Source organism: Manis pentadactyla, chromosome 10 (genome assembly GCF_030020395.1).
Source record: "Manis pentadactyla isolate mManPen7 chromosome 10, mManPen7.hap1, whole genome shotgun sequence".
Lineage (NCBI taxonomy): Eukaryota > Metazoa > Chordata > Mammalia > Pholidota > Manidae > Manis > Manis pentadactyla.
The window spans coordinates 25,942,982-25,964,517 of NC_080028.1; the positions used below are offsets into that span (position 1 = coordinate 25,942,982).

Sequence of the window (21,536 nt, forward strand, 5' to 3'; positions counted from 1 at the left end):
ATGACATATTGCACAAGGCTTACTACGTCAAGAGCTCTTGAAAATTAGTAATTAGAATACAAAACCCAACTAGGAACAGTGATATGAACCACAGTGGTACACCTTTAGACTGGAATCTAGGAAGATAGAAAATAAGTCCATGGGGAGAGTGATGGCAGCACCTACCTGGTGAGCAACTCCTTTTAACACAGTTACTTCCACTAGTAAGGCTCATAAATGAGAAAACAGGGAAATTGTTACTGTGGAATGCCAGACAAGTTTTCACTTGGACAAAGTGGTGGTCAGTTATGTTTAAAAAAATAAAACAAGATAATTTGTTTCCATTTTTATTTGATGTTTCAAATATAAAAAAATGTCAAGATTCTTACACCAATTATGTCAAACAAGACCATGCGAAGCAATTTAAGTGTATACAACAATCATCCCTCCCTTCAGTTTTGCTGCTTTATACAATTGTGTGATCGACAGAAAATTGAATGGCACTTGCCTGGTTGGAAATTTTTACTTGTTCACAAACAAAACAAAACCACCGAACATGCAGGATAGTGCTGTGTTGCATCTGCAAGTCAATTTACAAACTAGTTATCTTTATTTTAGGAGGCACATGGGACAAAAGTTAGCTGCCCAATTTTATCCAACTACTCCACAGAAAGCACAAGAGTGCACAAGAGATAGTAGACACTATTTGTTAGATTGAGCTGTAAAGACTGAAGATGGAGGCTTTCTCTCTTAAAGAAATCTGCTTAGGACCTTTCTTCTAATTGCTAGACTGGGTTCCAAAATAATGAAGACCTGCTTGTGTGAAATTTAATGTGTGACAACCATGAAGTATTCTGTCGCATTACACGAGTTTTTGCTAGTTGCATAGACTGAAGACAGTTGGTTTGCTAAATGGCACTGAAGAAAATCCTGACCCTGGTGGCACTACTTAGTCCAAATGTTTCTGACCATCAAAGAAAATCATGACATTTTCTAGGCTCACTTTCAGGAGATGGCTGATATTAATACTGTACATATTTTACATGTCAGATACATAGTTCAAGACTTTATATAAAATAAGTTCATGCATTATTACCTCTAATACCATGTACAAGATAACCCCCCACCACCCCCATACTTCTGACAGCATTTCAGGTGGATGCAGTCTTATATACAAAAATCCAGTTTCTCTGTATGTTAAGTATATAATTTAAAGAAATTGTATGGAGATTACTGAGAAAAATTTTAGTCCAAGATTGATAGAAAGTGTCAATCTGTGGGATTTAAAATGTTTCCTTAAAAAAAAAAACAGCCTGGAATACATAAACTCTGTACAAAGAAAAATACAAAAATTCTGGATAATCATGTTTGATCACATTACATAATTTAGAGTGAAATGTCATTGGTTAAGTTTTTAAAAATTTTACCCCTTCCTTTGACAGCATTAATTTGTGAACTAAGTAGTTCAGCTGCATTTACGGTATAAGATCTCATTTTCAAAACTGGCACCAATTTTCCTTAAATGTAACAGCACTATATTTTTAGCAGCATTATATTTTTCAAAGGTTGACAATCTGTAGAACAAATGTATAACTACTTATTTTTCTACTTTATACTCACCGGTTACAATATTTACAAGTCTAGTGTCTACACACAAGATGACGTTTCACTCATTCCCCACCCAGCCACATCTTGCTTTTCCTCCCACCTCATTTCTGACTTGATTGGGCAAAGTACAGGAGTTTCAGACAAGGTGTGTTTAAATGGAATTCTTGATTTTAAGTGAGTTTTAAGAATAAGACAAAATAATTCTTAGTCCAGGTATGTTCCAGTGCCCCAAAAGTTTCTTATAAATAGTACCTATTGACAACTTATAAATGATGAGACATTCTAAGGTGCCCCAACAATCTATGTAACAGCTGAACAGGAAGAAGGCCACTTTATTCAATTTTAATGTAGTGACTGGCTGGCATTTGAGGTTAGACTCCAATTCTGTGGTTACTGGTAAACCAAAAAGTTAGTGAAGAGGTGTTGCTAAATTCAAAAACTGAAAATGTATTTTCATTGAGGGAATTATGGTTCTCAAGTATTCTGTGTGAAGCGAGATTATGGATGAAGGGAATTGGCAACTGAAACTGAGCATGCTCACTTAAATCCCATGAATACAGTTTTTCATGGTAAGATGTTACTACCTGCATTTTGCATACAATACACTTCCTTAAAAATCACCACCTCATAAAGAGTTAAACTTTGTGTTAAAGGACTTAAGTTATAGGGGAACTGGCCAGCTTGGGTAGCTAGTGACATACCAGTTGTGAAAATTGAGACATATGTTGACAAATCCTGAAAATAGCAAAGAAGTCCTCTGTCAAAATAGCTATTGGGCCATACAGAAATAGCCTAAATCTGGAATTTATGAATTAAAATTGTGATCCTATGAAGCAAGTTTTCAGATCAATAGACTTAATATCAAGATTTTTGTAAATTCCCACAACACATGCTGTGAATGAGAAAACAATTTGGGGTTGGGGGGGGGAAATCTGCCCACAAGTTGATACAAGAAAAACTATAGACTGGCATCAAATGGACAAAAAAAAAAAAACACACCAAAAAATGCTGTGGGAGAAAAATGACAAAATAACACAGAAGGGGTGAGGAGCACAGTTAAGGCATCTAAAAAAAATTCTACATGGCTTTGGCTTATTAAAATATTTTACACTTAAAAAAGAAAAAAAGATTTGAAAGCATCTGAAGAACATGCAAATTGTTTGAAAACCCTGCATGGCAAATTCAGACAGTTTGCAAGCGTCATTCAGATGTTTGCCAAGGAAAATAGAGAAATCTCTCCCCATGAAATTGCACATGGTGAGAGGTCCTCCCAATTCTCTCTATCTTACACTAGATGGCAACCCAGAGGTCTGTGCAGCAGTTACAAACAAGGTGGTGGTATCTGGAAGGGAAGGGACTGTGGAATTTCCATTGGCTGGAGAACAGCCCAGCTTTAGTTTTTCCAGATATTCTGCATGTACAGGCTTGTGACACTGGAGAACTTTGATGGCATCTTCTACTTTGAACCACTCTCTCTTCCTTCCTAGAAAACAGTAAGACTTTGGTTACTATACACTAAAGTCAATTATAAAAGGTAAGCCATAACAATGCCCCTCACTCCTCCCCCACAAATGATTGTTTTTTTGGGAATAGCTTAGACAAAAATACGTTGGGGGGAAATGTTGAGATAATTCAATATATGTGTGTGTGTGTGTGTGTGTGTGTGTGTATATCTCCTCTAAAAAAAGATAACCAAAAATAATTTAAGGTGTAAACTGCTTTTAAGTATGTAGTATTTTAATTAAGATGAACCAGATAGCAAAAGGAAAGGGAACTTACCTATATTAACAGAATCTTCCCAATCTTCTAATATTTCGGTGACAGTAAGAACATAAACATAAGTTCTATGCTTTCGGTCTTGATTCTGCTTGAATATAAAAAGCAAAGCATTTTATAATAATAATAATAATAAGGGAGAAATGTGGGATTCACATATAAATCAAGTATAAAAATCAAATGAATAATCATATCTGACTTGATTGTTTATAGTTCATGATGCGTGATCAAAACCGAAAGTTTCTGTGATATGACCGCCCTTGCACTGTTCACCATGTAAGAACTTGTTCGTTATGCTTCTTCAGAAGATTGGAGACTGTTGAGAATTAGGCTTGGGGTTGATTAATGATTGTGCATTGAGTCCCCTATACAGAATTTTATTGTTGTTAACAACCATTTGCTCAATAAATATGAGAGATGCCCTCTCAAAAAAAAAAAAAATTCTTTTCTAGCAAACTCCATATCCAAAGTGTTATAAGATGTTAAGATAAATATGTGGCAAGAAACTACATTCCCAGTCTGAAGACCCTAGGGATAACATAGTTCCTGATCAGAACTAATAAACTGAGCAAGTGGGAAAAAAGAGCAAAGCATTTTAATCTACAGGAGCCCATTAAACGTTTTTGAAAAAATACAGTAATGGTATACCATGACATTTAAATACTATTTGTAAAGCAGTACTATTACCTTCCTATGTTATATAAGATTTATAATGTGAGTTTTCTTCAAAAATCCTGTCAGCATTATTGACAATTGTGCTATTTGTACTGTGGCTACTCTGAACTACAGAAAACCCTCAATGGTTTTCAGTTTAACCAGGAGATGGTGCTATTCAACTGAGTAAAGCAAGTGCTTAATTCTAGAAAAGTTTGAATACCTTTAGAACAATTACTGTATTCTGGGAGTCAATTCCACCAAGTGCTGTCCAATCATAATTTTTCTGAATTCCTGTAATAAGTCTTTAAAAATAAAATTTATATGGTTCAACCAAAAGAACCCTTAAATAGTAACCTAAGAAGTCACAATGTGTCTGGTACACCTGGGTCTGTATTTTGGCTGAAAATATATTTGAAAATAGCTTGGGCCTCATGACCTGGTTCTCTTTTTCCCCTACTTCCATATAATACCTGTCACTTCCCAATTTCCACCCACAAATTCCATTCTGCCTTTAGTAATAACAGATTATGTAAAGGAGAATTCTATCCTTTTAGCATCTATTTTGTGTACCTAAGTTTTGTAACTTCCTTTGTATCAGTTCTCTAAGGATAAAGTCATTCTTTGTATCATTTAATGTTGGGTGCTGAAGGCAAAGGGTACATTTCCAGACAATAAGCACAAGAGACCTAAGCCCTTAGGTAATATTGAGGATATTGTGCCTCCTAAAAAGTCTATACTTAAACAACACAGTGAACCCAAGAGTAGATCTTTTATCAGCTCCACTGTATTATCATATAAAGCAACTGATACGACAATAAAGCTGTGTAACATTGATGATAGATGAAAGTTAACTACCTTTACTTCCCTTCCTCTTACTGCTTATAGACTTACATCCCTATTCACAGTTTTTGAGAAATGTCTAGTTAAGGCTGTTGCCAGATTATGTGGATGGTTAGAAAGGAATTTTTAATATTTTAATCAGCAAGGCGAGAAACTGATGGTTTTAGAGAAATGTCTAGTTCAGGCTGTTGCCAGATTATATGGATGATTAAAAAGGAATTTTTAATTCTTTAATCAGCAAGGCAAGGATTACTTCTATAACTCACCTCAAATATGCCCAGGAGTCTGCCTAATTTTCCCTTGACTCCAGCCTATTAAAAAAAGAGGAAATGTAAAACTTTGATCTTTTCATAACAAAATTTATATGAAAGTTATTTTCTGGCTATTTCAATTTTTAGATCTAAACATAATAGGGCTTCCCATACCAAGCCTGCTTCTGTGAAGTTTTTTTTGGGCTGTGGCAAGATTCACGACATAAGGTTTGCTATAAAGCAGTTTGATTGGTACCACATGCCACTTCTGATTGATCAGATTTATTGTCACTTAATTTCAAAGAATTGGCAAGAAATGACCAAAACTTAGACTTTCTACCATTTGGGACAAACTTCATGAATGAAAAAGCAGAGTTTTCTATATGAGCTGATAAAGTAAATAATCTTCTTTCTTAAGGGCCTTTCTCCTTTTTTCCATGTGGCTCGGGAGGTGTAATTCTTTCTATATGCTACCCTTCTGTTGCACAGTCCTCATTACTTTCACCCATTAATTAATAGACTGGCTGGAACTTCAGTGTGTACCTCATTCAAATCCACACTGCCAACCAACACACTGGCGCCTCCTCTATTAGAATGTGTTCTTCCCCCAGGAAGCTGCTCATCCTTCAAGACCTAGCTCTGTGAAACTTTTCCAGCTACATACCAAGACCCAATGAGAGCTTTAGCATTCACTTCCCACTTACATTCTAACTGCTTTTCAATAACTATTTACAGCATTAAACCTGTGCCATTTTGCCAAGTTCTAACATCAACTGTAAAGACAGGCAAGCTGTGTGTACTTTTGTTCTTGTGTATGCACATTTTATTGAACTTTAAGATAAAAGTAGTGAAATGTAAATAATTTGCTTCTTACTTGTTTGGAAAAGAATTATAGCACATGATTAATGTCTCCGTGCAGTACTAACTCTACTCTGGGGCAAGGCCATCATGTTATGTATAGATCACTGATCAGACTTACTGTTTTATATAACTGCATGTTTTACAATTCTGGGGGGACCTCCACATTGATTTTAGCTCTGTTTTACTAGGCAGAAGGTTATCTGCTTATCAAAACACTAGCATAGCACATGTTAAAAATGTTGAATGAAAGACAACAAAAAAAGCACCCATGTGACCTGTCTTATCTTCTCCTTCAGTGTATGTAGCAAAGTGCCTTGTTTGTGAACCTCACACAGAACACTGTCCTGTAAAAATCCCAAAATACAGTGTGTGTGTGTGTGTGTGTCTGTGCAAGGAAACAAGCTACTAGTTATCTCACCTCTTCATAAACCTCCCTCACAGCAGCGCCGCCAGGCTCTTCCTCTGGCTCCATTCCTCCTCCTGGGACAATCCACTGGTCTGGGTACCGACTGCTACTCACCAACAGCACCTGTAAGGCCAGCCACCAATGAGTACTCCCAGCCTGGGAAGCACTAGATACAAGCAACATTCCCAAACCTTTACCAGGCTAACCCATCTTAAAATTTCACTGAAATTATTGAGTACATTGTACAACAAGAGGCAGTTGTCAGCCTCTGTAAACACATCTTTCTGAATTCAGAATTCAACAACATATCTCATCACTAAATCATTCTATATCTAATGAAGTCATGTCAGTTACCAGATTAAGTTAGTAAAGCTTTCCAACTTCTTGGATATTAACAAAAGATAAAAGCAGAGAATTGGTTTACTAGCCCCAGCACAGTATGCACTGAGGTTTGTGGTCACATGTTATTCTTTAGTTACAGAATCTTCTTATTCCTCCAAATTTAAGGGTATGTGTCCTAAGGCAGGTCACCCTGTTCCTTCACCTATAAAATGTAAGGATACTTAGAAGATAACAGATGCTGTGAGAAAGTATAGGGGGATTCATGTAAAGCTAATGCTTGGCACGTAAGACAGCTTATTTTTACACTCACAATTAAGAGGAGAGAGGCACCCTTTATATTCCAAGCATATATATATATAAATGAGCAAAAGCCACTCCATGTTGATAACTGGCAGGTATAATTTATGATCTAGAAGAGGTTAGCAAGCAATGATTCACTGCCTGTTTTTGTGCAGTATGTGAGCTAAAAGTGGTTTTTATATTTTTTAATTGTATGAAATTCAAGTTGCAGTGTTCATAAATAAAATTTTATGAGAATCCAGTCACAGTCATTCACTTTTTACATGGTAACTATTATGGCTGCTTTTGTGCTACAACAGTAGACCTGGTTGCTGGGACAGAGACTGCATGGCCCACAAGGCCTAAAATATTATCTGGCCCTTTACTGGAAAAGTCTGCAGACCTGGATCAAACACAGCATTAAGCCTGAAATGTGCACACTTTTAAAAAACAAACTATACTGTATTATCAAAAAGCATCCTAGAGGTCCAGTATTTAATAGTACCTGAAACAATGAACAATTATTCCATATTCATCTTATAAGTGAAAATCTGTGGGCTAGGTTTGGTTGAAATTCACCCAAGTTAAAAAAAAAAAAAAAGGCTCTGATAAATAACCGAGTGACAATTATGAAGGTAATAGGTGTCTTAACCAACTGGAACAAAAATGCTTCCAAAATTATCTTAGTATACTGCCTTCAAGTAAACGCAAACAGTCCTTACTAGATAAATTAATCAATTTAGAGCAAAGTTTAATCTCCAATGTCTACTGTGTTTTTGCTGTGCATGCCAGCAGTTCTATCTGCCCAGCTCCCTCCCTATTGCCAGAGGAACTGCTGGCCCTTCAGAGTTCATAGCCAGCACAGAATTCATATCCTACTTGAGGAAGCTGCCAGGGCTCAATATTCCCCAACTGGAAAGTTCCAGACTGACAGTAAGTAGTTCAGCAATGCCCATCTTTTCCTCAAACCTCTAAAACATTGAGTTGGAATAGAAGGAAACCCTTATTCAGGCACATAAATCTCTTGGTTTGAAAAAAAGAGGCACACCTTTGCCTGTGCATGCACCATCACCACAGAACAGTGATCAATTAATGCTCATGGGGGTCTCAGCATGATTTCTCTTGTTGTTGGTCTGGATGGGACTATTGCTCCCACTAGCAAATCCAGAGAAAGCACTGTAAATCAACACAATGGTTGACAAAACCTTAGCTAAAATACTAGTGGCTGATGTGGAGGGTGCCATGAAGTCCAAACACTGCCAAGTTTGGTGATATGAAATATAAGACAGCCTTAAATTGATTTATTTTTTTTTAAGTATTAGCAAATAGTGCCTACTTATATCAAAATTAGGAACTAAAAAGCGAGAATAAGCAAGTCCACCAAGAACTGGAAAACAGGTTTTCAACAGTACAGATGATGACAAAGATGTGTTTCATTCCTTGACACACCCAATGATGGACTAATAATCTACCTTTCAGTGCACCCATTTTCCTCTGTAAAAAGCAACTACTTTGTAGGATTGTTGTGTTGACAAGTATTAAGTATATTTGACCTTGGCCAGCACTCACTGTTGGCCATTACTAGTTTTTCTGCTTTCCCTCTGAGTTTAATCAGCTGACCAAAAATTAGGTTTGATCCCCAGATTATTAGTTGTATTGGTTTTTTCATTACTGAGTTAATGATGAAATGAGAGCAGAAAGGAATTATAAAAGACTACAAAGATTCATTAAAGATGAGTTATATCAAATTAAACATGGATAATTACTATTAAAGACTAGAAAAAGGAAATAAAGTCGAGAAAAGGCCTGCAGGAATCTAAGTTCACTTTAAACAAAGTGAAACTGCAAATCAGATTTCACCATTGTATTTTATTCAAAAGAGGGCTTATCCAAGGATATATGATATTTAAAGGCTTTGGCCCTATATCAAGACAGATTAAAAAAATTAAGTTTTTAAGTTAAAACAGAAATGTTTAAAAGTGCAAAAGCACTGTATCTTGCCTAAGGGAAAAGTAAACAGTAATTACTGGTCTTAACCGGAGAGCTGGAGATCTCTTCCTGGTTACCAGGTGTGGTTTCAGGATAACACAGCTTCTATTGCCTGGATGAAATTCTTACTACACAATTCAATGCTCTCTAAGCAACTTCCTTGATTACCTTCATAATGGGACAGGATAGTTCAGGTGGCTGGGCACCAGAAAAGTACATTCTCATTTTTTTAAATAGGGTATTTCAAAACCACCAATATTCATAATGTTTGAGTCCTGAAAAAATGAAATTCAGTACCACGTTATCTCTGTCAAAAACTATTATGCTCCCATTTGTCCAAGATAGTTTTTAAGAACTAAATTACATATGGTCAGTAATGTAAAAAAAACTCAGTAAAGCTTCTGATTTAAAACCAAATTATTTATCCACAGGACATATTAACATATGACTAAACTTCTTCCCCAAAGTCAGTGACATGGAATCCCTGCAAGGTTCAGTATCTCTCTTCATAAATTACTTTTTTAGACAGCCTTGTGAAGAGATTTGTGTTTTGGACAAATAATTTAGCTGAAACCAAGAACTTACTATACAAGAGTCTCTTGACATTCCAAAATGACTAAATTTGATCAAACCATTAACATCAACTGTATCTTTCCAAAAAATGATCAATTTAAATAAGTAATACTTGTGGCATGGAAATGATCAGGATCTGAACTATTAGCCTAAGAGATGTGATCATCAGCCTTTGGTGATAGCACAGATTTGAAGACTAGTGTGTTTCATTAAGTACTTGCCTACTCATCTTGAGTACTTCACTTGGAGTTCAAATGAGATCAAGGCCAGACTGGGGTGGGGGGAAATAAGGGGAAGAATGGTGGTTAAGAAAGAGCAAGAACTGAGGGATAAACTCCACAGACAAGAGTTAATAGAACTATGGCACAAGTGTGCCAGGGTAGAAGAAATGAATCTGAATAGCGTAAGCAGAGATAGACAATTAGAACCCCTCCTACACACTGGAATCTAAACCTGTAGAACCACATCACAAAGCATATTATTTAATTACCACCTCCCTCCCACTCCCCCCACACACAGTCATTTAAATATTTCAATAATATCCCCCAATCTACCAGATCTGTAATACAGCTTTAGCATGCTAACATAATCTAAAAATGGTTTTACTTAAGTAGAAAAGACAGGCTATAAAAATTCAGTGAGACAATGCACCAACAGCTGACAGAGCATCCACACATGATCATTTTGTAAGTTTTAAATTCCTTTTCAACTACTTTTCTAGGTATATTAGATTTGTGTATGCAACAAGATGACAGTCTATCACATGAGTGACAATAAGACAGATCACTGTTGAGAAGTCATTTCTCACACTTGTCTTTCTCTTAGATACCTAATGTTTCAAGCATGTGGAATAGCAACAGTGTAGTGGTAGTGGTCCGTTTGGAACCAGCCCTGAGTCTTTCCAGACAAAGATTTGCCTTTGGATTGGAATGATCTACAATACAAATTCTATATCCTACACCACCCAAGTCCTCCTCACTGGGGATGTGTAAGAAAGAGCACGTAAACTAAAAAATGCTGCTCAACGTCTATGCAATGCAGGTTTGCCACCAGAGGCTTGAGGTACGTGGGATTCTTAATCTGGTACACCAAGTGGCCCCCAGTTGCACTTTGTGTTTCAGCTGTTACCCTTATAAAACTGTTTTTGGTCATGTTCCTCTGAAATGACTCATTACTACAAATTACTACATCTTTCCCAGAAAAGATGAAGCTATCCAGAGATCCTCTCAAGTGATCCCTAAACCTAAGAATGAAGTTTTATTTTGACAAGTGTAGCTATTTAGAAATTGTTTTGGGGTTTTTCTTTCACACTATCCATATCATGAACCAGGATAGCATGAATGGTTAAAACTACCTCTACCATCATTAACTATTTCACAGGCTAACAAGTCCAGCAGTGTATGTATCAGGAATACCCACTATGCACAATGCACACATAAGTTTTAAAAAGATTGTGAGTCATAACAATGGCTACTGCGTCTACTAACCAGCTACCTACTGCTATTAAGCAAATTAGTGCTGCTTTTTTGAACTACAGAGGCATAGTTAGGAGAAGAAATAACAGCTCATTTTGTAAAAAATGTGTTTAACCCAATTATATTACCAATTTTCCTCAACTTTTGATGGAATAGTATCATGATAAACCTTAAATTGAAAATATCCTAAGTCAAAAATGCATTTAATACTCATAACCTACCAATCATAGCTTAGCTTAGTCTACCTTAAACATGCTCAGAACACTTCTATTACCCTACAGTTAGATAAGATCATCTAACACAAAGCCTATTTTATAATACAGTGTTGAGTATCTCATGTAGTACACTGAACACTGTTATGGAAACTAAAAAACAGAGGTTGAATGGGTGTAGAACGGTTGTTCATGTATTGGTCATTTACCTTCCTAACTGCGTCAGAGTATTGTACTGCATATGGCTAACCCAGGAAGAGATCAAAATTAAAAATCTGAAGTACAACTTTCACATATATTACTTTCACACCATTGTAAAATTAAGTTGAACCATCATGAGTCGGGACTGTATATGGGATTGATAGGTGCATTCCAACAATGGTAAAGGAAGTTGGGTTGATCATGACTTTTCTCCAAGCATGTCATTGTTTTGAAGTGATGGGGTAAAGCTTTCACACAATTAGAGAAAGCCTGGGAGGTATTCCAGGTCCTTAAGATTAAACAGATAAAAATTCTATAGAAATGTCTTCCCTTGAAGGAAGGGGCTGGTGAGTGGCCTAAGAAACCTTTAGGTCTGGGAGAGCTGGAGGCACAAGGACATTTCCCTGTGTTTAGAAAAGGCTACTTTTGGATAGTTACTTAATTTTGATTAAGTGGTCTCCATCTGAAGCAAGTATCTTCAAGGACTTAAATAAATACCTGAGGAAGTACAACACCCAGAGCATATACCTGAGAAAGGTGGACTGCCTGTTGATTCTAAGAGCAAAAATGCCAGCAGAGATTTAACTACTAATATTTCTTATTTAGATGTTTTTGTTTATTAAAGCTCCATAGGTTTTGAGACTACTTTTCTCACCACATGTCAGCTTTAGTGCATGATTTTGTAAACTCAGAGATTCCAGGAATATACATTTAGCATTTAGCACATTACCTGTAGAATGCAGCCCCTGGTCAGGGAGCTTCAAAGCTCATTACAGTAGTAAGTCCAAATGGAAGAGCAGGGGTCAGTTCTGGAGACTATTTTTGCCAATGTTTCTCAGACACAACTGTGCCCGATTCCTCTCAGGATCAAGCCACTTCTATTTCTCCCCGTAGCACATTCTATCCTATTTTGCTGCCATGACATTCTCAAGCTTGAATACATCTAAAATCTAAATGCTCCTTGTTCAAAACAAAAATAATTCCTTTTTCGCCTAGCAACTTCTTAGCCTTACATTTAAAGTGCTCTGTGCTTTTCAACCATTACTTTGTCTATGCTATCCTGTGCTGCAGCCCCACCAGACCACAGTCCCATGTCTTGCTCTATTTGTGATGCTTGGTCCTTCCTTTTCCACTCACGGAAATCCAACTCCTAATGACTCACATTGCCTCATCACCTGGAGCACCTGATGGCACCGTTCCCTTCCCTTCCCTTCCCATCAGTGGCTTTTCTAACCTGCTACAGAGTATGTTCCTTAGGAGCTGATGCTTTTCATCTTTGCACCCGTTTCAATCATATATGCAAATATGTTCAATGGAATCTGGTTTTCATTACCTTTTTTGAATGTACTGTCCTCTGATTTCACTGTACAGGCACAGTATCCTGGCTACTGGATGGGACACTTATCTGCTGAACCTGAATGGTTCCCCACAGAAATGACTAGCTGTAGAGAGGATCAAATGAACATGAGATTTAGAAATGAAGGACCTGGGATCAAAAACATCTGCCAGCTTCTGTGACCTTTGGACAAGTTAACTCTGCTGCCCAATTTCTTCCTATGTAAATGCTAATGCTTATTATTTACCACACAGGATAGAGAAAGATAGAATGGGAAAAAATATAAAGCCACTCCCAAAAGAATAAAGACTGTTCTTAGAACAATGTTCTCTCCTACAGTAACATGTTCTAATGTATTTAAGGGCCACTGAGACTCCTTCAGTACAGGGAGAACCAGATGGGAACAGTGCATAGTTTTTTGGAGTCAAACAACAATTACTATTTCAATTTATACTTAAAGCATAAATTTAAATCTCCCAACCAGGATCTAGAGGTGTCCTAGGGGAAAACATTTCTTGCCTATTAGCTAAAAAGTTGGGTTCAGGCTGGTTTATAGCCTATCCTTATAAGCCTAAAGTGGCTGTGCATCTTAGAGGATTCCAGAGCTTTCCTGGCAGAATTTTCTCTAACAAACTAATTCACTTGGTTTCTCAACCTACAGGTTGTCAGATGAGCAAAGTTTTACATGACCTATTTCTCTAATAAATTCTCCAAATCTTGCTCGTTATATTTCATTTTATCCAATGGCACTAGTGTCCTGACTCAACTACAGACTAGGAACTTAGCATTTATTACAGCAGAAACAATTTTCAAGCACAAAAATAACTGATTTATCTGCTAAAGTAATTTATGAAGCTCTCCTCAGACTTTGCATTACCATTCATATAATACAGATCATTTCAATTTCCTCCCATTTCCCGTATTTTCCCCTGGGAACTTAGGTTTTTACAAAGCCTGAATTCCAAGTTCATGTTATGGCAAGACTTCAAAGTCACCGCTTTCAGAAAATCTTCCAAGCTCAGCTTCAAAAATCCCACTCATTCAGCAAATAGTGTGCACCCAATTGCTATGGGCTGGCCCTGTGCCAAGAGCCCAGCATCAGGAGCAGGCACTGAATCCTGAATTCGACTCTACCACTTCCTAATTATGTCATTTGGGCAACGAACTTACCCTCTATAACTGTCTTCTCACCTATAAACCAGCACTAAAAGGATTAAAAGAGCAAACTTAAAGGTCTTCAGACAGTGCTCCATACATTTTAAGCACTCAACATTTAAGATTATGATTATATAACGGTGAGCAAATCAGACTAGATCCTTGACCAGATTATCTTGATCAGTTTTGGCAGTCAGTCTTTTATATTCAGTGTACTTTGTCCTAAGGTGGCCCCTTCCCTCAAGGACCTTCTAATCTTTTTTAAAATAGAATGCACTCAATGCTTGTTGACTCTGTTACTTTGTAAACGTTGAAAACCTTTCCCTCCTACTTTCTAGCTATCCTAAATAGTTCCAGCTCAACCGACACAGACCAATTTGCTCTGACAACTTCAGAATTCAGGTTTAAACTTAAAGGCTCCCAACTGAGCATTTATTAGCACTAAAGGGCCTGGTTTCTTTAAAAAAAAACAAAAACAAAAACAAAAGCAAAAGAAGAATTTGAAGAGCACCATTTTGAAGCACTTTGATTTTTGTTAGCATAATAAGAACTAAATCATTGAGTGTGCACTATGTCCTACTCATTCTAACTACAGGGACTGGCAGTAAAGAAGCTATTAAATTTTCGTCTCCAGCTTTAGCCTGTTATTTTATTGGACACGGTTGGCTATGGAAGCAGACCTCACAATGTTAATTTTTTCCTTGTCTAATCATTTTAGGAATGGCAGTGCTAAAAGATTTTCATCAGCTACCAATCAACTTACTGCCTTAAGTTTGCATTACATCTAAAAGTTAGCTATTTTTAAATTAAATATAACAAGTAAAAACTGCTCTCCACGCAAACCTCAAGGGCCCCACTATCAACTCAATGCAGATGGATAAATTACAGATTGACTGCTTGCTCTTACAACAAGGACTGCTCCTGTCCAGATGTCACATCAAACACAGCAAAGCAGCTTTGATAAGTAAATATGCTGACAGATTACTGTCTGAAAATGGCAACCTTGCCTAGCTCTATTCCATCTTCTCCCTTTTCTGGTGCTTTTCTACATTTTTCACTAACCATCTTTCTGCAGTCAGAAAACTTTTTAAAAGAGACCTTTTTTTTTTTAAATCAAGAAAAATCAGATATAATTATTCCAAGTGCTTTTGAGTTAAAGGATCCACTTAAAAGTGGAATTGACAGAACTGGATCGCATAGGTTTTTGTTTTAGAGCACGAGGACTGTTCTGGCTATTCCACAAACATGCCTAGATTTAATCCTAAACCGCAAACTGCTGTAACACGGAAGGAAAATGTAAAGGCAGAAGGGCTTGGGCTGCAACACTCACGCCATTTCCACCCCGTTAGCACTCAAGGTTTCTGTGGCTTTACGCTCAATTCGCATGTTAAGATGGTGACTCCCGATAGGCGCGACCTGTACGACCCGGACCTTCCCGGGGGCCAGGAGGCGTCTCGGTCTCCCGTCCTCACGACGGCCCAGGGGAGAACGCAGGGCTGGACGAGCCCCTTTGTCTCCATCAGCCCAGCGACAGGAAGGAAGGAAGGGGGTAAGGGAGGAAGGGGGCTAACCCCCAAGCCCTGCGGCCGGACAAGGGTCCGGCGAGGGCAAGGACCCCGCCCCGCGGGCTGCGCCGGGCCCCCCTCACCTCGTCCTCCTGCTCGCTCCGGAAGCACAGGCACGCCGCCCGCTTCTTGAAGCCCTCGCGGTCATAGGTCCGCGTCTGGTTGGGCTTGAACTTCATCATAGAGGCGGGCTCTCGCGGCCGCTGCTGCTCCGGCCGCCGCCGCGGGGGCCCGGCCGCCGCCACCCCGCCGGGGAGTGGGGGCGCGGGCGCGGGCGGGTCCGGGCGCGAGGCGAGGTGGCGAGGTCGGTCAGTCCCGGAGCCGGGGGCCGCTCGGACGCGGGGCAGGGCGCGTGCTCCGGTCACTGGAGTCCGGGTGCCGGGGAGGAAGCGCCGCCTGTGGCCCGGCGCCCTCCGCTCTCCATGGAGCCCGCTGCCCGCTCGCCTCCGCTCCCTGCTGCCGCTGCCGCCGCCGCCGCCGCCGCCGCCGCCACCGCGGGGGAAAGAGGCTCGAGGCTCGAGGATCGCGCCACGAGGACACAGTTGTATGAACTCGCGCCCACTAGGCAGCAGCGGCGAGGCGGCTCCGCACCGCCCCCTCCGCCCTATTTAAGAGGGGCCGCCCCGCCCCGCCCCTGCGCCCCGCCCCCTGCGCCCCGCCCCGCGCGCTCCATGGCGCCTGCGTGCCTGACGGCTGCGGCGCGGGAGGGAAGGCGGGGAGGCGGGGCGGGGCCTCGGCCGCCGGAGGCGCGGGCGGCCGGGGGGCGGGGGCCGAGCCCAGCGCCGGCTGGAGGAACCCCGCCAATGGGCCTTTGAATGGGAAGAGGCAGGCCCCCGCTCTCTCCTTGTTGACCAGTATGCGACTTTCCCCACGCGACCTAAACACCCTTTCGGTGAGGGGGGCTCTCGCTGCACCTGACCGCAGCAGAGTTGCCCCCTGGCAGGAAATGCCGGGGGTGCCTCACAGCGATTGCAGTCTCCGCAGTGGCTGTGAAGACACGTCCCGAGCTGGCCCGTGGAGTGCGCAGAGAGGAGAGTGAAGGCCTGGAAAGGTGAAGACGTTCGTTAAGAGGATTTCTTTTTTTGTTTGTTTGTTTACCAGAGGAAAGAGAGAGGGCGAATTTCCTTTCTAAAAAATTTGGGTGTCGGGGGGGTGTCTTTCAAGAGTCAGTCCAAGCTTAAACATTTCTCTGAAGCTGTGCGTAACATCTCCCGTTTTGCCCCACCGTCCAGGATATGTTCTCTAATTTCGGTAATGGTAATATTTACTAAGAGTTTTTCATGTGTATCTCATGCTAAGTAACCAAGCACGACTCTGGGCACAACATTTAAATATAATGGGATTTCTGCTATCTGGGAATTCGGGCCAACATTTACATTTCAGAGAGTCATACAAGGGCTGAGATGGGAGCCAGAAGGCCTGGTGTTGAAGAAGCCAACCATTCCATCCTGCCCTTCCTTGGAGAGGCCAGGCTGCTGGGGGCCAGGCACATATGACTGGTTTTCGTTCCTGGAGGGCCCAGAAACCAGCCCTCACCCTTCCAGGATCTTAGCACCTGAGAGCACAGAATCAAGTATTAAACAATCACACAAGTACGTGTAAAAGTGCAAATGTGATAAGGTTGAAAGCGGTAGAGGATTTCACAGGGAGATATGACCAGGTCTGCCGGTCAAAAGGCTTCCTGAGGCAGCAGGGCACCACTGAGGGCTTTAGGAGGAGGAGGGGCTCAGTAGCCCCAGGCCTGGTGAACTTTCAGTGCTGAAGGACCTGGGACTGACACAGAGTAAAGTAGAAGGGGCAAGGTAGAAATGAAAGAGAAAGGCCAGTGTAGCTGGCAGGGGTAGAGTGGGGTGGGTGGGTGGGAGACTGGCTTCCATCTCTGGTCCAGAGGCTGTGAGGCCTGACCATTCAGAGCTGGGGGCCTTGGGAGGCTCAGAGCAGGGCACTGGTCTTTGTGTTCTAGACTTACCTTCTTAAGCCAGAGCCTAGCAGATCCGAGTGTACAATGGGTTAATATTAAATGACATTTTACCAAGGCACAATTGTAAATGTTATCAAGCCTATGCAGAGACATTTTCTTAGCCTTAGCTTTCTTATAGAAGCCACTTGAAGTTTATTTCCAGATTTACAAACAAGGACAGACACATCCAGCTAGAAACTGTTATGGCTAATATGGGAATATTATTTTTAGATAATTGGTTCAAATTGATAAAGTAATTTATCTTACTTCATCTTTCTAAATGACAAAGAAGATGAAGATACCCTGCTTAAAACTCTTTAAAGTTCTGGCTTCTAGTTGGTGTTCAATAAATACTAATTGATTGAATAAATACTAGTTGATTGAATGTTGAATCACTCAAAGCTTTCCCATTTAGTAATTACATGAGGTTGGGCAGAATTAGAATTAATTGAGAAGGAAAAGAGGGAGATGCCTATGTTAAGATGTCTAGAGCCAACTCACTGTTCAGAGGAAAAGCAGCAGCCCAAAACTAGTGAGCATAAGCATGGGTCCGCTAGTTTCATGTTCTAGACCATTGATTGATTTGGTTGAGATATCTTGAGTTCAGGTCTCACTTGTATCAATTTCTATGTAGCTATTCTCACCTCTCGAGTAGGTATAATATGACTTCTACCATCTTGTACAAGAACACAGTGGGTCTGAAAGTGCTTTAAAATTATAAAGCCTCTGAAAAAATACAAGATGTTATTAACAAGGGAATTTTCCCTGGAGATCCCCTCCCTTCCTTCCACAAGGAGTAGAGGAGTAAGGGAGAGCAGAGAGTGCCAGGTTCTTGGAGAGGGCTGTGAATTTTCACACTGTGAGGGAGTGGTCTTAATTTCAAAGGAATTCTGTAATAAGTAATTTAAAGTGAAGAGTGCTTTGATAATATAAATCACCCCTCCCCACCCTCACACATACACATTCTTTCATTAGCTTGTTTATTTATTTGTTTGCAATTATTTGAAAAAGACCTAACAGAAAAAGAAATATGTGTAACTGAAATGAGAAATAGAGAAAGGCCAAATCACAATTCTAGGTCTGCATTTTTCTGTGTCTGTTCCTCAGCATTAGGGTGCACACCCCAGCCCAAAGCTCCCTGCTTAGTATTGTCTAACATGTATTATGCATCTAAAATTCTCTTAAGCCTTGTTCAAAGCTTAGATCGTATCCAGCCAGGTCACAGTTGAGATAGAAGCAAGCTTGTTTTTCCTCTGCAGGGCCAGTAAGGACTGGGCTACACCGGCCAGTTCCCTTGGGGATCAGAGTCCAATTTCAGGTTAATCTCTGTTTAGTTCACTTACTACAGTATTGTCTTACCTAGAACTTGTTATACGCTGAGCCATTTCTTGTCCTATTTTCAAATATTTGAACCATCAGAGAGGGAAACAGTTTAACACCGACTGTGTAAGGCATGTCTTTTCCCTGGGTCGGTTTAACAATGTAGTAGAGTATCTGGGAGGCAGTTGGGGTAGGGGTGCAGTGCAGGAAGTTTGTTGCCCTTTTTTATAACTGTCTCACAATGTTGCCGTAAAGTTAGTTCCTTCTCTCAATGTAAAACTGCTCATGACAAATAATCCTTCCCTATGTTTTTCAAATGACAATAATAGCTAGTCTTTACTGAGTGTTAGCCAGGGCTGAATGCTTTTCATGATGTCATTTGAATGACACCATCATCAGGCCTCTGAGGCAGCTATATTGTCACCACTTTATTGGCAAAGAAACAGGGACAGCATTCTCTCTTTGCAGCCCACATTCTTAATTCTTACACTATATTACTGTGACCTTGCCCTGCTTCTTCTGTTATAGTTGACACTTAAACAACATGGGGGTTAGGGGTGCTGACCTAGAAGTCGAAAATCCACATATAACTTTGACTCCCCCAAAACTCAACTACTAATAGCCACCTGTTGACCAGAAGCCTTACTGATAACACAAACAGTAATTAACACCTATTTGTATGTTATGTGCAATATATACTATATACTTACAATAAGGTAACCTAGAGAGAAGAAAATTTTTTAATTGTTGCAAATCTTCAAAAGTTTTTCCAATATATTTACTGAAAGAAATCCATATATAAGTGGACCTATGCAGTTCAAACCCATTCTGTTCAAGTGTCAACTGTACGTGGTAATTATTATTTTTTACATATTTCATACAAAACACTGAGGTTTCTTTCAATTTTAGGTGAAAAAAGAGCTTTGGGTAAGTTTGGATCTGTAAAAAGCTCTTATGATGATAAATGGAAGTGGAAGTCTTGATTACAATTCCTGGTCATCTGAAGTTATTATTTTTTTAAATAAAGACTAGAATGGAATAAGCAGAGTTTGAAAATTAAAAGTCCTTAAATTAAACTAAAGCTTTAGGATTAAAACTCCTTAAAAAGATTAATCAACCCAACCAGCATTTCCAAAAGTTTAAAAGCAGATTGGTTTGTCTGTTTATAAACTCTTTCAGTGAAATAAGAAATGATTTTCAGATTTACAACTCATTTTCTATTTCCTCAATTCCTATTTCCTGCAGAGCAGTTTGTTTTACAAGCATCATGTTCATATGCAGTTCTCTGTGGCTGATGAAAATGTTACCCGGGAAGCTGAGCTTCTCCCTCCCTTGTTTTATCATTCAGGGAAAGGTGCATGCCACTTGGTTATCTCCTCTGCAAAGGCAGTGACTTGACATTTTCACCGACTTCTGCAAGACAGTATTTGGAATTGCTTCATTTGGAGGTGGCTGTTTTTGCTACATAACAATTCTGTGTTGTTGTTTGAGGATAAAGGCCAAAAAAAAAGAGGAATGTTTGCCCATTATAGGTTAATCAGTTGCAATGTATGGACCTTGTTTTGATCTAGATTCAAACAAATAAATAAATAAATAAAAGGCTTTTATAGGATATTTAAGGAATATGAACACTGACTGAATATTTTATGGTATTATGCAACTATTGTTCCTATGGGGGGGCTGCAATGATGTTTAAAAAGGTGAATGCTTACTTCTTAGAGATACATTTTTAAATACTCAGAAGTGAAGTGGTATGATGTCTGAGATTTCCTTCAAAATAATCTGGATTGTTGGAGCAGGGTAGATGGATGGAAGTGTGGAGGACACTAGGTAGGCCATGACTTAAATTGGAGAGAGGAAGGGGAAAGGATGAGATGAGAAACATTCCATATTTCTTTTTAATTTTAATTTTTATTATTTTTTTATTGAAGTATCACTGATATATAATCTTATATTGGTTTCAAGTATACAACACAGTGGTTCAACAATTACCCATATTATTAAATCCTCACCCCCCACTAGTACAGTTACTATGTGTCAACATCGGAAAATGGTACAGAATCATTGGCTATATTCTCCATGCTGTACTACTATCCTTGTGACCCATTTGTATTTTGTTTGATAATTTTTATGCCCCTTTGTCTCCTTCACCCTCCTATTGACCCACCCCAACCCCTTCCCCCATGGTAACTACCAATCACTACTAAGTGAGTCTACTGCTATTTTGTTCATTTTGTTTTGTTTTGTTTTCATATTCCACAAATAAGTGAAATCATATGGTATTTGTCTTTTTCTGCCTGGCTTATTTCACTTAGCATAATACCCTCCAGCTCCATCCATGTTATCACAAATGGCAGGATTTCTTTTTTTTTAATAGGTGACTAATATTCCATTGTGTATGTTTACCACATCTTCTTTATCCATTTATCTATTGATGGACAAGACACTTGGGTGGCTTCCATAACTTGGCTATAAGTAATGCAGAAATAAACTTAGAGATGCATATTATCTTTTTGGATCAGGCATTTTTGTTTTCTCCAGGTAAATTCCTAGAAGTGGTATGGTATTTCTATTTTAGTTTTTGAGGAACCTGCACACTGCTTTCACCAGTGGCTGCACAAATTTACATTTCCTCACCCCTCTTGCACCCCTCCTGCTACTGTAAGACCCTTCAAACTGCCGCCTCTGCTTTGGGTCTCAGTGGGACCAGCGGAACGTGCCTGTCCCCCACAAATGGCAGGAGTCTCATCC

At 39.6% G+C, this 21,536-nt stretch overlaps 1 protein-coding gene across 3 annotated transcripts; it reads right to left on the reverse strand.

Moving 5' to 3' along the window:
• Nucleotides 1-310: 310 nt before the first annotated feature.
• On the reverse strand, nt 311-16,063 carry NUDT4 (nudix hydrolase 4). Of its 3 annotated transcripts, none has more exons than XM_036891274.2 (5): nt 15,589-16,063; nt 6,391-6,501; nt 5,127-5,171; nt 3,367-3,451; nt 311-3,070 (listed from the first exon to the last, which is right to left on the reverse strand). In XM_036891274.2, the coding sequence occupies exons 1-5, from the start codon at nt 15,685-15,687 to the stop codon at nt 2,868-2,870; spliced, it is 543 nt and encodes a 180-aa protein (XP_036747169.1). In that variant the 5' UTR covers nt 15,688-16,063; the 3' UTR covers nt 311-2,867. The 3 variants fall into 3 exon arrangements, with proteins under 3 accessions (XP_036747169.1, XP_036747168.1, XP_036747170.1); XM_036891273.2 differs by having other exon boundaries at nt 3,367-3,454; XM_036891275.2 differs by lacking the exon at nt 5,127-5,171.
• Nucleotides 16,064-21,536: the final 5,473 nt, after the last annotated feature.